Source organism: Pisolithus orientalis (genome assembly GCF_024613125.1).
Source record: "Pisolithus orientalis strain OTSU chromosome Unknown F5J12scaffold_30, whole genome shotgun sequence".
Lineage (NCBI taxonomy): Eukaryota > Fungi > Basidiomycota > Agaricomycetes > Boletales > Pisolithaceae > Pisolithus > Pisolithus orientalis.
Window position 1 is genome coordinate 52,413 of NW_026260811.1, and position 12,346 is coordinate 64,758.

At 50.7% G+C, this 12,346-nt stretch overlaps 6 protein-coding genes across 6 annotated transcripts; 4 read left to right on the forward strand and 2 right to left on the reverse strand.

Moving 5' to 3' along the window:
- Positions 1-17: 17 nt before the first annotated feature.
- On the forward strand, positions 18-1,943 carry F5J12DRAFT_848968 (uncharacterized protein; the record flags this gene model as incomplete). The annotated part of the gene is made up of 5 exons (XM_051746452.1): positions 18-294; positions 349-493; positions 656-1,085; positions 1,134-1,223; positions 1,279-1,943. Coding segments are annotated over exons 1-5 (1,522 nt in total), but the record flags the coding sequence as incomplete, so codon positions are not given.
- A 21-nt stretch (positions 1,944-1,964) lies between these two features.
- F5J12DRAFT_317935 (uncharacterized protein) lies at positions 1,965-3,306 on the forward strand. Its single transcript, XM_051738879.1, has one exon. It carries the CDS (start codon positions 2,023-2,025, stop codon positions 3,070-3,072), a length of 1,050 nt encoding a protein of 349 aa, XP_051597295.1. The 5' UTR covers positions 1,965-2,022; the 3' UTR covers positions 3,073-3,306.
- A 1-nt stretch (position 3,307) lies between these two features.
- Positions 3,308-4,617, forward strand: F5J12DRAFT_317828 (Alpha/Beta hydrolase protein). The gene is made up of 3 exons (XM_051738878.1): positions 3,308-3,503; positions 3,565-3,662; positions 3,723-4,617. Exons 1-3 carry the CDS (start codon positions 3,449-3,451, stop codon positions 4,524-4,526), a joined length of 957 nt encoding a protein of 318 aa, XP_051597296.1. The 5' UTR covers positions 3,308-3,448; the 3' UTR covers positions 4,527-4,617.
- Positions 4,618-4,924: 307 nt separating this feature from the next.
- Positions 4,925-8,553, reverse strand: F5J12DRAFT_906850 (sulfate transporter family-domain-containing protein; the record flags this gene model as incomplete). Its single annotated transcript, XM_051748829.1, has 17 exons — positions 4,925-4,974; positions 5,062-5,505; positions 5,551-5,655; positions 5,717-5,779; positions 5,852-6,304; positions 6,364-6,452; positions 6,529-6,616; positions 6,683-6,783; positions 6,914-7,031; positions 7,117-7,163; positions 7,222-7,279; positions 7,344-7,487; positions 7,564-7,739; positions 7,817-7,931; positions 8,019-8,130; positions 8,225-8,306; positions 8,462-8,553. The coding sequence occupies 17 exons, from the start codon at positions 8,551-8,553 to the stop codon at positions 4,925-4,927; spliced, it is 2,337 nt and encodes a 778-aa protein (XP_051597297.1).
- A 1,744-nt stretch (positions 8,554-10,297) lies between these two features.
- On the forward strand, positions 10,298-10,860 carry F5J12DRAFT_701038 (uncharacterized protein; the record flags this gene model as incomplete). The annotated part of the gene is made up of 2 exons (XM_051740506.1): positions 10,298-10,388; positions 10,427-10,860. Coding segments are annotated over 2 exons (525 nt in total), but the record flags the coding sequence as incomplete, so codon positions are not given.
- A 223-nt stretch (positions 10,861-11,083) lies between these two features.
- F5J12DRAFT_317978 (uncharacterized protein) lies at positions 11,084-11,616 on the reverse strand. The gene has a single exon (XM_051738880.1). It carries the CDS (start codon positions 11,510-11,512, stop codon positions 11,147-11,149), a length of 366 nt encoding a protein of 121 aa, XP_051597299.1. The 5' UTR covers positions 11,513-11,616; the 3' UTR covers positions 11,084-11,146.
- Between the last annotated feature and the right edge of the window lie 730 nt (positions 11,617-12,346).

A 12,346-nucleotide genomic window follows, 5' to 3' on the forward strand; every position in this document is an offset into this window, starting at 1 on the left:
CATCTGTAAACATTTTCCAGCGATGTCCGACGGCGTCGATTTGTTGGGCGAACACGAAAACCAGGCGTCGACGTCGCAATCAGGGCTTGAAAACAGGCTAAATGGACACTCGCATTCAGGAATTACGCTCGTATTGCCTTCTCTCAAAGCGCTCAAGGCTGCAAAGGCTGGAAAGAAATCCAACCTCAAAAGCATCCCTCCGAATCAGGATGGAGACGTCAAGAAAGCTCCAAGACCAGTCAAGTTGAAACCACTCAGGGAAGTCCTCAGTAAACTCATTGTGCAAATAAAGAAGTGAGTCCATGAACTGTGCGTTCAACGTAGGAGACAGAACTGACATCCGCCCAGAAAAGATGATTATGCTTTCTTCATTCATCCGGTGGATCCTGACAAGGTGCCTGGTTATACGGATGTGATAAAAAATCCCATGGATTTTGGCACGATGACCACCAAGGTTGAACGCGGAAAGTATCGCTCCCTCGAAGAGTTCTCTGTGAGTCCCCACTTTTCGCCCGTCCCACGAGCAACTCCAAGTTTCCCATCTACATGTGTGGGTATTGGCGACCGTCGTCGTCTTTCCGGAACGCAGTCAACATTGCTCACATAGTACCATCATCGCTTCCGACCTGATGCTGACAACCATCCGCTTTCCTAGACTGACTTCCGCCTAGTCGTCAATAATGCTAAGATATTCAATGCTCCCGGTTCGATATATTACAACGAAGCAGAGCGTATCGAGTCCTGGGGTCTAGAACACATATCCAAAGCTTCCGCACACGTCATCGAGTATGAAACAAACTGGAACGTCGAAATCGAGAACGACGACGACGGCACTCCCGTCAATGTCGACGAAGAAGACACTTCTACATTGCGAGATGTGGACGGGAGTCTTCCCGCTGGCTCTCCCGCTCCGTCGACTACCCCGGGTCCTACTAGGAGAGGTCGCGGTTCGAAGAAGAACGCACCCCCAACTATGTCGGAAAGTTTGGATGCAGAGGGTCGTTTGCCGGGGTCCAAGGATGGCGTTGGTGCATTCCCCCCTGGTTCTGATTGGGCCGAGATGATGGTTGCCCTCAAGATCAAAGGTACCGTCGTTAATACGTTCTAGCTATCTCCACTCACCCTTTGTCTAGGCAAGCGATACAAGACCAAGAAAGAAAGGTTACGATTCGAGAAAGAAGGTCCCCCATACTACCCTGATGGCAGCCTCGCCTATGCTGAAAGTGAGCTAAACCCTACCATTACTTGTCAACGACATTTACGCTGACCATCGCCTAGTGGAGGACCCCTTTTCAGTCCTCAACGTCTTTGTACCTGACCCTCCCTCTCGACCACAGCTATCCGCTCTATACCCGCCCTTTCCTACGGAAGGTACTTCCTACACGCCACAAGCCATACAACTACCCTCAGACCATCCATTTCCCCATCTTACCACCGTCGACACCCGACACACCTATTTGCCGGGCACCAAGTTGACCGCACAAACTGTCCGCCCTATAAACAAACGGAAGCATTGGACGATCGTACGCCACTCAGCCACCCGATCTCGACTCAAAGACACAGACCAAGAGGAACTCACGGCATCAGCCTCGAAAACCTCTCATGAAGCGTTGCCAGCCGACTGGGGTACGTTTGCGGAGCTTCTCGGTAGGCTGGCTGTAGATCCGGCTTCACGTGCCAATACGTGTGCGAGCGAGCAGAATTTACTTGCGGCACTCCGAAGTAGCATGTCGTCTAGACAGATTCCGCACTCGTCCCCTCCATCATCGTCACCGTGGCCGTCAACGGATACATCTATCCCTCAAACGGAGTCCGACTTTTGGACGGATGCAACCGTTAGAAACGGATGGGATTATTTGCTAGACGTGGTATATGGTGGTGTCGACGGGTTCGCTTATGTACGCAGCCTCGCAGAATTCCTGCGTCGTCCTCCTGAAGTTGAGGTATGTCTTGACGCTTCCTGCCTGCTTTTCAGTCTCCTGACGCAGCTCTGCTAATACTTCTTACCTGTATGCTAACGATATGGCTGTGCATGCCATGTATCTTGCTTTTTATCCGACGCATGAATCTTCGACGTTCCAGATCCCGCCTGATCCAGACATACCTCTTGGCGTCCCCGTCGCACGATACGTCGAGACACACCTCGTCGACTCTGTTACGCGCGGAAGACATTCCTTCCTTCGTGACATCTTCCGGCAAACAGAAGGCGCTGCTCCTTCGATCTCCGATGTGCTGGGACCTGAATCTCACGTGCCTCAGCCAAAACTCGAGCCCGAACTGGGGCCCACGAATTCGACATTGCTTTCCTCACCTGAGCTGCCACTCCATTCTAACCTTGCGCACGCACTCGCCTTCCCACAAGGGTCCTCTCCGGCTCTCGCCCGTATCCTCATACTCCCAATTGCCTCCTCGATACTCGCCATGCTCCGCGCACCGCTTGATATGGCAGCGCTGCTTCGGAGCCCTGATGAATTAGCACGTGTATCAGTACTGGAACCTACTGATATCGAAAATGGCGTTGGTGTGGGTGACGATACGGGCGTGACGGGGAGTATTAAAAATACTCCAAAATCAACGTGTGGGACGATCCCCGATAGAATGGTCGATGTTGAGAGCGACAGGGAAGGTGATGGGAACAGGAACCTGGATGTGGGCTTGGACACGAACATGACTGTGGCAGACTCCCAACCCCTACCCCAAGCGCAAACGCCAATGCATGCACTTGATCCCGTCGCTAACGAACGGGAAGCGATTGGGCATGCATTGATTTGGTCTGCCCAAGCACTCGAGAGGTTACAACACAAGCGGAAACGCACAGAGGAGGACCCAGATCCAGTTAAAAAGGAAGAAGGAAGCGAAGTGATGCTCAGCTCACCGATGGATGTGGACTCTGAGCCCCCCGAGGAGGACGCCAAGGACGTCTCAGACAATGATGCTCTCGAAGAACCACTCACAAAACGGATTCGCCTCAATCTGCTTGCCCTCGCCAAACGAGCACCGCTAGACAAGATCGCGCCTCTCCCTGCGCAGTTTGTTCCAGAAGGTATACGGGCGATGGTTCCTACTACCTAATTATCTCCGCAATCTTCCTCGTGCTTTATTTTTTTTCGATGCCGTCGCATCCACCATACGGAATCTCTGACTTCCGATCCGGCCTTATGGGTTCATTCTACGTACCTCATACACGCTTAGACACGAGTTGACTAGAGATATATAACATATAGTATAATAGATATCCTAACTTACCCTATCATTACACTGTACACACTGTACTGAAGTATCTATTCATCGCAGACTTGTACGTTTGGAACTGATGGCCCCTCTCTGACCGGACATCGCCAATCGAATCGATAGTCGCGAGATAGGCTCAAAACAACTCGGAATGAGCTATAGATACAATTCATATTCCCTTCTTGTTGATTCTACTCGGTAGACGCTCTGTGAGGCCATGGACATCATTGCAAAAAATCCGGAAACGAATATCGATAAGATCAATCTTCTCAGTGAGCAATCCAACCCGCATTCGTAGCCTATCAGTAACCTCACGGGCCCGATCAACACCAGCGCTGAGCGCTTTCGTGCCCATTCTCGACGAAAGGCGAGCAGAAATCGAGAAGATCGAGAAGAAGACTTTCAAGTATGGCCAGCGACACAGACACAACGTGAGCCCAAGTTCTGTATCCTGCCGCTGCCAGGAACGCTCTAAGCTGCGACCAACCTAGTTGGATGTATATTACCCCGACCAGCCGGCTCTAACTCCAAACGCAAAAGTCCCCGTGCTATTCTTCGTCTACGGTGGTGGCTACAACACTGGCTCCAGGCAATTTCCACCTCCATACGAGATGGGGTACCTTGCCCTCGGCTCGTTTTTCGCCCAGCGCGGCTTCATCACCGTCATACCAGACTACCGACTCGTCCCGGAAGCCCGCTTTCCTGCAGCTTCACAGGACATCCGCGATGCGATCATATGGGTCAAAGACAACGCCGAGACAATTAGATCTTCTTCGACCGGCTCGACTCAGGAGCTCGATCCAGAGCACATCTTCGTGATGGGCCATTCGGCGGGCGCAGCACATGTCAAGGTGATGACGATGTACGAGGAACTGCGCAAGACACTCCCGCCGCTCCGGGGTGTGATATGGAACGCAGGGCCCTGGTTCTTCGACGTGCGAGGAGAATCATTTCATACGAGTGGACCGGTGAGATTTTATTTCGGGACTCCAGAGCAGCAGCGCGAGCGTGAACCACGAACCCTATGGAACAATTTGACGGACGAAGAGATCCAGGCGCACCCAGAAATTTTGTTGGTCCAGGCGGAGAGGGAGCCTGATTGGCTGCAAGTTACTGGATTAGAAATCATGAAGGATCTAAAGAGGCGGCTGGGGAGGGAACCAAAGAGAATTATTGGCGTTGGACACAATCATGTTAGTCCAAACTGGGCTCTTTGCTCGGGACAAGGAGAACAGTGGGGGCATGAAGTTACGGAGTGGATGAAGGAGAGAATCGTCGCGAGCACTGGCTCCTGACAGACTCTGCTCGGAACGATCGAGGCTCTGTTGGAGATCTGCTTATAGACAAATGCAACCACATAATACAACTCAATTACTGCCACCAGGCAGCTGATGTAACGTTGAAGGTTGCCCAGCTTCATCTTCCAACCTACGGGAGCACATCGAACGGTGTCAGGCTGGACGTTGCATGTCTGTTCCTCCCCGCTGAGAATGTTCGGTGTGCCGTGAGTCCCTCAAGTACTATTGGGACCTGGTTGACAGACATTGTCGGTTTGAATGAGTGTCTGCATGATCCAATTCTTTTAGGTATACTAGGAACAAATGCCTAACCAGCCCTACGTATTACCAGTGCGTGCATATGTCGAACTCTCGCATACCCGGTCAACTCAAGATCTCATTGCAATGCCACCCTCCTACCGACTTGCAAGTGCTGCAAGTAATACATCTGTATCCACCTGTGCAGCTATAGAGAACCCTCATCAGCACTACGTTCACACCGCACACAACCTACACCATTCTCTCCGTCAGAAATGAAGGACTATTTACTCACCCTTCAACACCATCCTCACAAACGTCCATGCCAACTCTGCATCTTCTCTCTCAAGTCTCCTCAATGCCTCCCTTCCCAGCCACCACACCACTGCTTCTCGCTCCACGGCGACCCTCGCGTTCCTTGGTAATCCGGACAATCCTGAGAGTTCTCCCGCTAAGGCGCCCGACACCATCGACTCCCCAATGATGCGCGTGTGGGATCCGAAGCGGTATGATGCACGGAGAACGCCTGATTGGATGATGTACAGACCGTCTGGAGTGTCGCCAACGTCCCAGAGGACATGTCCGGAAGGGAGCGAGAGACGAGTGAAGTAAGTGGATAGGCGAACAAGCACATCGCGATCGATTTCCTCATATGATTGGAAGGCCTTTAGGAGCGTGTTGAGTGGCTCTGGCGCAATGCCGCTCGAGAAAGGCTCTGTGCGGGACAGATACAAGCCCGCTCTTCAACGAAGATAGCGAGAACGGGTGCGTCAAGATAACTCACCGCCAACAATCGTTCGATTTCCCGCATCACGCAAATAGCGTTCTCTAGGCGATCCTACTAGTGCCTCATGGAATCCAACCCCCTCCCCTTGTCGTTCAGGCAACGCTACGATACCCATTGCCCCGTCATACTCCCAACACCCCGGGAATCGGAGAAATCAACTTACCGACAGGCACACTTCCCGCTCTTTGCAACCTGAACCACGCCCCCAAATACTCATTCTCCGTCCCTATCCGTTGTAATCGGGTCGGTCCCGTCTCAGTCAAAGGAAGAACAAGAACAGCACAACGGGACTACTCACATTCCAACGCATCATTTAAGGACTCAAAAACCTCCACTCCTTGCTCCTCCAAAATCCCCGAATTCGCCAGTGCCTTCCCCACGCCCAACTCACTCTCCACACCGCAAAATACCAGCACGACACCCTTCGCAGCAAGCAACCTTTGTACCCTTACGAACGCCTCCCCAGCGGACATATCCACACCAGGTACGAGTGTCAAGTCAACGATGATGAACCGTACAGGGTTGGTTCGCCAGTCCGGATCCTCGACAATACTCCGTAACTTTTCCTCGACGCGCATGATCGTTCCAAAGAAAAGGAAACCTTGTAGTTGCATAATACGTGTTTGCTTCGAGACGTCGTGGATGTAGGCCCTGTGTGCAGCTGGACGGCGGACAGTGGACATGGCTGCATTGCCAGGGTAGCACGCTCGAATACTCCGCCGCCGTGAGTTCTGTACGACAAAGAAAACACCTTTGCAAAGGAATGAATGATACATGCCGGGATCATAGTTAAATGAAAAGAAAACTCACAACTGACAATTATCCCGAAAAGCACGCCAATCACGAAATCCCACACAGTCATCGTCACCATGATGCTCACGATAGTCACATACTCCGTCCTGCAATGAATTCGGTGTCAACATCACCCGTTCCCTCTCCACGTTGCGGAAAAGGAAAGAACATGTCGCCACGCACCAACTCACGCGATACCTTGTATCCCACAATGCCTCCTTGACAAGGTCAATTCCAAGCGCAAAAATTAATGCACCGACGACGACGACCGCTATCACAGACAAGTGAACGGACGCTTTAGACGAGATTCAAGAACTCAAGTGAGGTGACGACGTACGGATGTATGCAACCGGTGCCGTGCCGACCATCAGGATGAGAAGGGTCACGAGAGCAAGCATTAACCCTGCGATTCTGTTCCCTCCTCCAACGCGGTAGAACCTATCGAACGACAAGTTTCGTGTGAGTGTCCAATACAGAAAAATGCAGAGAACAATTACATCAACGTATTGACGTAGACAAGATAATTGGGCCTACAGATGGCGCGAACTCGTAAGAATGACCTGGCAACATCGCACGACGGAGAAGGAGACGAGCATACACAGAACCCAGAAATCCAGAAATCAAATTCGACAATCCATGTCCGACGAGTTCCTTGTTCGTGTCGATGTCTTGATTCAACGAAACAGCTACGCATGATTCCACCACCGACCCAATCGCCATCATTATATCAGCGACTTATCATGGAACAACCAGACCATAAATTAGGCTCACACAAGGCGGGGACGTTGAGGGGTGGATGCAAAATATTAAAGAACAACCTATCCCGAGAAAACCCTTCTGGTCCTATTCATCTGAAGTGTATGATATAACACTTACAGTGCAAACTGCGTCGGCAACGTATTCCACATCGGCGTCCACTTAATCAAACCGAGGTCTCCAGGCACAACAAAATCAATAACTCGAGAAATATACATCGTTATGACGAGAGACGGACTCACCGATATAGGTATAGAACTCATACCAACCTTCGGACCCAGTCGTTCCTGCAGAATCGAACAGCCATCCGTCCCTTCGTAACCTGTCTAGATCGAGACCTGCAGCGATAACTATCACATAAAACACCACTGGTATCACCAAGAAATCTATTGTCCGAAAGAAAGTTTGGGTATGAACAGTATGAATAGCCTAACAGCCGGGAAGAAAAAAAGCTGTACTTACAGATTGGAAACACGAGTTGATGCTTCCACCGGGATGTAATAATCCTCATCAGGATAGCTAGGGCCAGAGGCGGCATCCACTGTCCAAGTGCATGTGTGTTCGTCGTTAAATATTGGAGGGTGTCCCACGTAGGTGGATCGAGAGCATCGGAGGGCAGACGGGTGCTAACTGTCAATCTAACAGATCGATGGATGTGGCAAAATTAGATAGATCCGAAAATATAAGAGCCCCGGTCAATCCGAATTTTGCTCACCCTGTCAAAATAAGGAACACGCCAACTCCACCTATGCACCCGACGAGGATATGTCTCGGAAAGAATCCGATGATGACACCGAGACGCAGGTATCCCAGTAGGAGGAACGTCAGTCCTGCACATCATCAGCGCCAATTCTTGGTACACAGGCTCAACCATCGAGACAAGATGAAGTGCGTTATAGTTTGACAAATTTACTTACCCGTCAAAACGGAGGACAAGGCATATGCAACGAGCGTTGTCGCGATTACTTCACGCACGTGCTCTTTTCCGATCTCTCTCTCTATCGTCGACGCAATGATATGGAAGAACGGCTGCCCTCATAGGAAATTTGGACAATCGGAAGCACAGCATTCGGACGTCGGAAGCGGGATCAGATTGGAAACTTCGAGAAGGTTATGGACATACGACTGTCTCGATCATCATACTCCCATTCGCACCTGCGAACTGACTCCCGCCGAACGAGTAGATGAATTGGGAAATCACTGTTCTAGAAATGACAGTCAGTTTCGGGTGTCAAGCCATCCCCTAAATTTAGTGCCCATATTCTCGAGCAAGCAAAAGTGGTGGCGCTGGGATTCGAGTCGGGTGGTGGTGTCGGCGATACTATACCATCAACACTATCAAAGGAAAGTTCGTACTCACGAGACGAAAAATAGCGATACGCCCATTCCACCCAAGCTAGCGAAAACACCAGAAGCAGGAAACATTATCATTCCGTCTGTAAAAATATCCATGAAGAGGATGGGAAGGACGTGGAAAGAATGCCTCACAAGAGAGACCATCCAGAATGTTCAAAAGGCCACCAAAAATGACTGCAGGAACAGAGGAAATGGCTATTTTTGCCACATCGCAAATATCGACGTCGATGTCAAATGCGCGACGCAGTCTGGATCCCAAACCCGTGAAAATAGTTTTCTTGGGAGGACCCAGACTGGAGGAGGGATCGCGATGGGCGATGACGGTGTGCCGAGGCAACAAGGGCGCTGTTTCAGATAGCGTACCGGGTAGTGCTCCTTCTTGCTCTTGTATTGGGAAAATACCACTTTCCCGAGCAGCGATTTCGTCCCTTTCTCTATAGCGAGGCTTGTCAGGGAGGGATCCGCCAGTTGTGAAAGATGACGATCGCGAGTGTTCGACAATCGATGGCATACTCCCATCATTAGGCGTTGTCAGTTTTCGAGTGAGTAGGAAAGACAGGCCCGATGGTGTGAATAAGGGAGATCCAAATGATGTATCGTCGTGTGAGGTGGTAGAGAGCATCTTTTGTGATGTCCCCGTCTCTTGTGACGACTCCACAGCAGGAGAAAGAGCAGAGAAATCTGAGGCAGAGGCAGAGGCAGAAGCAATATCTAAGGACGCAATTTGCGGATGGGAAATGAAGTCTAGATCTCCGGCAGGCCCATCTCCATCTTGACCATCGTAGGGAAGAAAAGCCACCGATTCAACGGGAGAAGACCGAGGAACGGGGTGAGCGTGATCAGAATCGAAGTCTCGCACTGGTGCACGTTGTCCCTGTGGACCATGATCGGACGTAAATGGCGGTTCCTGGAGGACGAACGATCGCCCGGGGGAAGGAAAAGGCAAATTGGACAACTGGACGGTATTCTCGCGTATGTCACCAGACACACGTGGGTGAGTGAGGATGCGAAGAGGTGTAGAGTAGTTTCGTCGTTGAAGAAGTCTGTTACGCAATCAGCCTATGGTACTGAGTGGAAGGACTGAATGAAGCGTAATGAGGGGTCACCGGTTCAACTACAATTTCAAAGCAGGAAAAATGACATACCCTGCTCGGTGGAGATATCCCTCGTCTAGAGGCAATGAAAACAAAGAAGGCGACAGCATGGTGATACGTCTAGGTGTTGCGTTCTATTTGATCCCGGGTTGCGGCTAGACCGTCGTGCAAGCGGTCGAGACCCGGGGTGCTCATTTGGGCTTCTGGTGAGATCATCGATGACGATCGCGTGCTTCTACCGACGACATTCTGGCGAGAGTTGGGGTTGTACATGAGTGATTTCGCGCCGCAGTTGTGTTATGCTTCATCCCTCATTTCGTTGCCGATATCTGCCGCCGTGGAGGGTCCGATATATGTATTGGGCTTATCGAGCGACGAGATGACAGGCCCATCAATTTAAAATCACATGCTTATGCCCATGAAGGCATTTACTGCGAGCCACAGGACTCCAGCACGAAAGTGGTCAGCCAGAAGGAAATCAGCGCCTCTAAGGCAACCGCAAGAGGTCAGGAGACGCTTCAAACCACAGATGCTATTCTGTGCGGAAAGCCGGGCAATTGCTCTTCCGTACGGCCAAAATTAGGAAGTCGAAATCTTCAGGCAGCCAGACGGACGTGCAGCACATATTTCGAAGTTACGTTCGACAGGAGGATACCAGCCACTGCCGTAATGCAGTTCGAAGGTCACGTGACGTCGGTTGGTCGTAGGTCACGTGGTGACGCCATTCAAAAGTCACACGGTCCATCGTCCACCGAGAGTTGTTGGAGGGCAACGCCGAGAAACGAGAGATCAAGATGGAATTTTATAAGCTCGATGTCTACGGTTCACCTTCCTCGCGTCTTTCTTTTCAGAGTTCTAACGATAGCCGCGTGCAGGTAAAGGTTCGTTTTATACGCCACGTAGTGATACTATGATTGGTTCACTCGTCATCGTTTTCCCCACTCCGCACGATGGGGGCGAAGTCGTCCTTCGCAAAAACGATCACGAGTGGGTGGGGGATTTCAATTGTCAAATAAAAATAAAAAGATTATTAGCATCGATGTCCGAATCCTCTCAGCAGCCATGCGTTGGCTACGTTTCGTTTTTCTCTGGTGTTGAGCACGAAGTTCATGTAGTCACATCTGGCCATCGTGTCACCCTGACCTACAATTCGTACTTCAGTCAGGGAGACCGATGCACCTCCTCTTACCCTGTCCACATCATCACCGATCAGACACTGGCAGAGGCCGCCCACGAGCTCACGACTAATAATCGCTTGCTACCTAGCGGGGGATATCTTGGCATAGGCCTCTGTCGCCAGAATCCGGTCACGGACTCCGGGCACAGATATCACAGGTTTCCGCAATTATCTGAAAAGCCCAGATGTTGCACTTGGCTGTGTTTTATCCGCTTTCGGCGTGTCCTGGAACTGCCCGTGTGTTTTTATCACCGTGTACGTTTCAGAGTACCTGCACAAACGCGTTGTTAGCCTTTCGAAATGGGGGCAAGTGTCGGAGGACGCTGTTTAAACCATCATGCAACAGTCCGGCGCCGAGGTGGTGGAGTACATGAACACTTTTGAAGACTCCAAGGCGCCTTATCATAACTCCGACGACTCACCCAAGCATCCCGTCGAGGTAACGAACCTCTCTGGCAGCTGTTCTAGCAAGTGTCTGTACATTACACATGGCAACGAGCCAACGATTGTTACCCTGTATGTGAATCTGTGTATCGTTGTCAATCTTCCTGCCCCTGGAAGCTGCTCTATCCACAGACTCCTGTAGTAGGTCCTTCAGCAGAGCAACTTTCATCGTTACCCATGCATCACCTCTCGGGACCAACGTGACTTTTGGTATATTACACAAGCACCACTCAGGTATACCTGTCATGAAGTAATCTGTAAGGACACAGCTACCACCAGCCGTAATTGCGATGTGCCATTGAAGCGTCACTAATGCCACCACTAGTGGTGGCAAGTGCATATTCGGCGGGTTGGTGGGTCTGAGAGGTTGGCCTCCGCAAGTCACAGGAGATTATGCTTAGAATTTGGGGTGAGCACCCTAAGTAGTCGTATAAACAACCAGCGGCAAGTACGCGGAGCGGCATGATGGGTTAGCAAGGCGATACTGTATTAGTGGTGCTCAAAATAAACTGAGTTGGAGTGATTTTGGTGCTAAACCCTAGCTGAGTTGGCTGAGTTCGGCACTGAACCCTAGCAGAAACTTCAGCCGCGACTTTGACAAATTTCAAGTTCCGATTTTTTAAACCTCCGCTCACTTTGCGTTTTTGGAGTGCTGTGCTACACAGCATGACATCATGTCTTTTTATATTCAACATCTAAGTTCGAACATTCACTCACGAGTGATATTTGTAGGGGGCAGCTCGGATATGGTATTAGATATGAGTAGATAACACTGTCCTCCTTCTGCCACAATGGTCCATAAGTCTGCTCATCAAGAGACCCTAGAGATCCTGGGTGATGCAGCAGTCAGAGTCGCCAAAATGCAGTTGCAGCAGCTAGGGACTTACATGGAGGCCAATGACAATGACTCTGATTCTAGCATGTCAGATGGCGACTGGACAGATGTCTTGTCCGAACCCTTGTCCCTGATGATCTTATCTCCAATTTCATCCATGTCCACCTCATCATCCTCGTCCCTCAGCTCACTCCATTCTGTGAAGAGGATAACTGCTCCATATACAGTGGCACTGCAGACCATTTGGGCGCTCTATGATGAGGTCCACATGGCATGAATCTTCGAGTGACCAGGCATACCAATGATGCATGCATCTCAACTGCCACTCCTTGATCATTT

Bases quoted from the DNA above. Each gene is read 5' to 3' on its own strand.
- F5J12DRAFT_317935 (XM_051738879.1), top strand. From the start codon at position 2,023: ATGGCTGTGCATGCCATGTATCTTGCTTTTTATCCGACGCATGAATCT.
- F5J12DRAFT_317828 (XM_051738878.1), top strand. From the start codon at position 3,449: ATGGACATCATTGCAAAAAATCCGGAAACGAATATCGATAAGATCAAT. The intron at 3,504-3,564 runs GTGAGCAATCCA...GATCAACACCAG, and splicing joins CGATAAGATCAATCTTCTCA to CGCTGAGCGCTTTCGTGCCC. The intron at 3,663-3,722 runs GTGAGCCCAAGT...CGACCAACCTAG, and splicing joins GCCAGCGACACAGACACAAC to TTGGATGTATATTACCCCGA.
- F5J12DRAFT_317978 (XM_051738880.1), bottom strand. From the start codon at position 11,512: ATGCACTTGCCACCACTAGTGGTGGCATTAGTGACGCTTCAATGGCAC.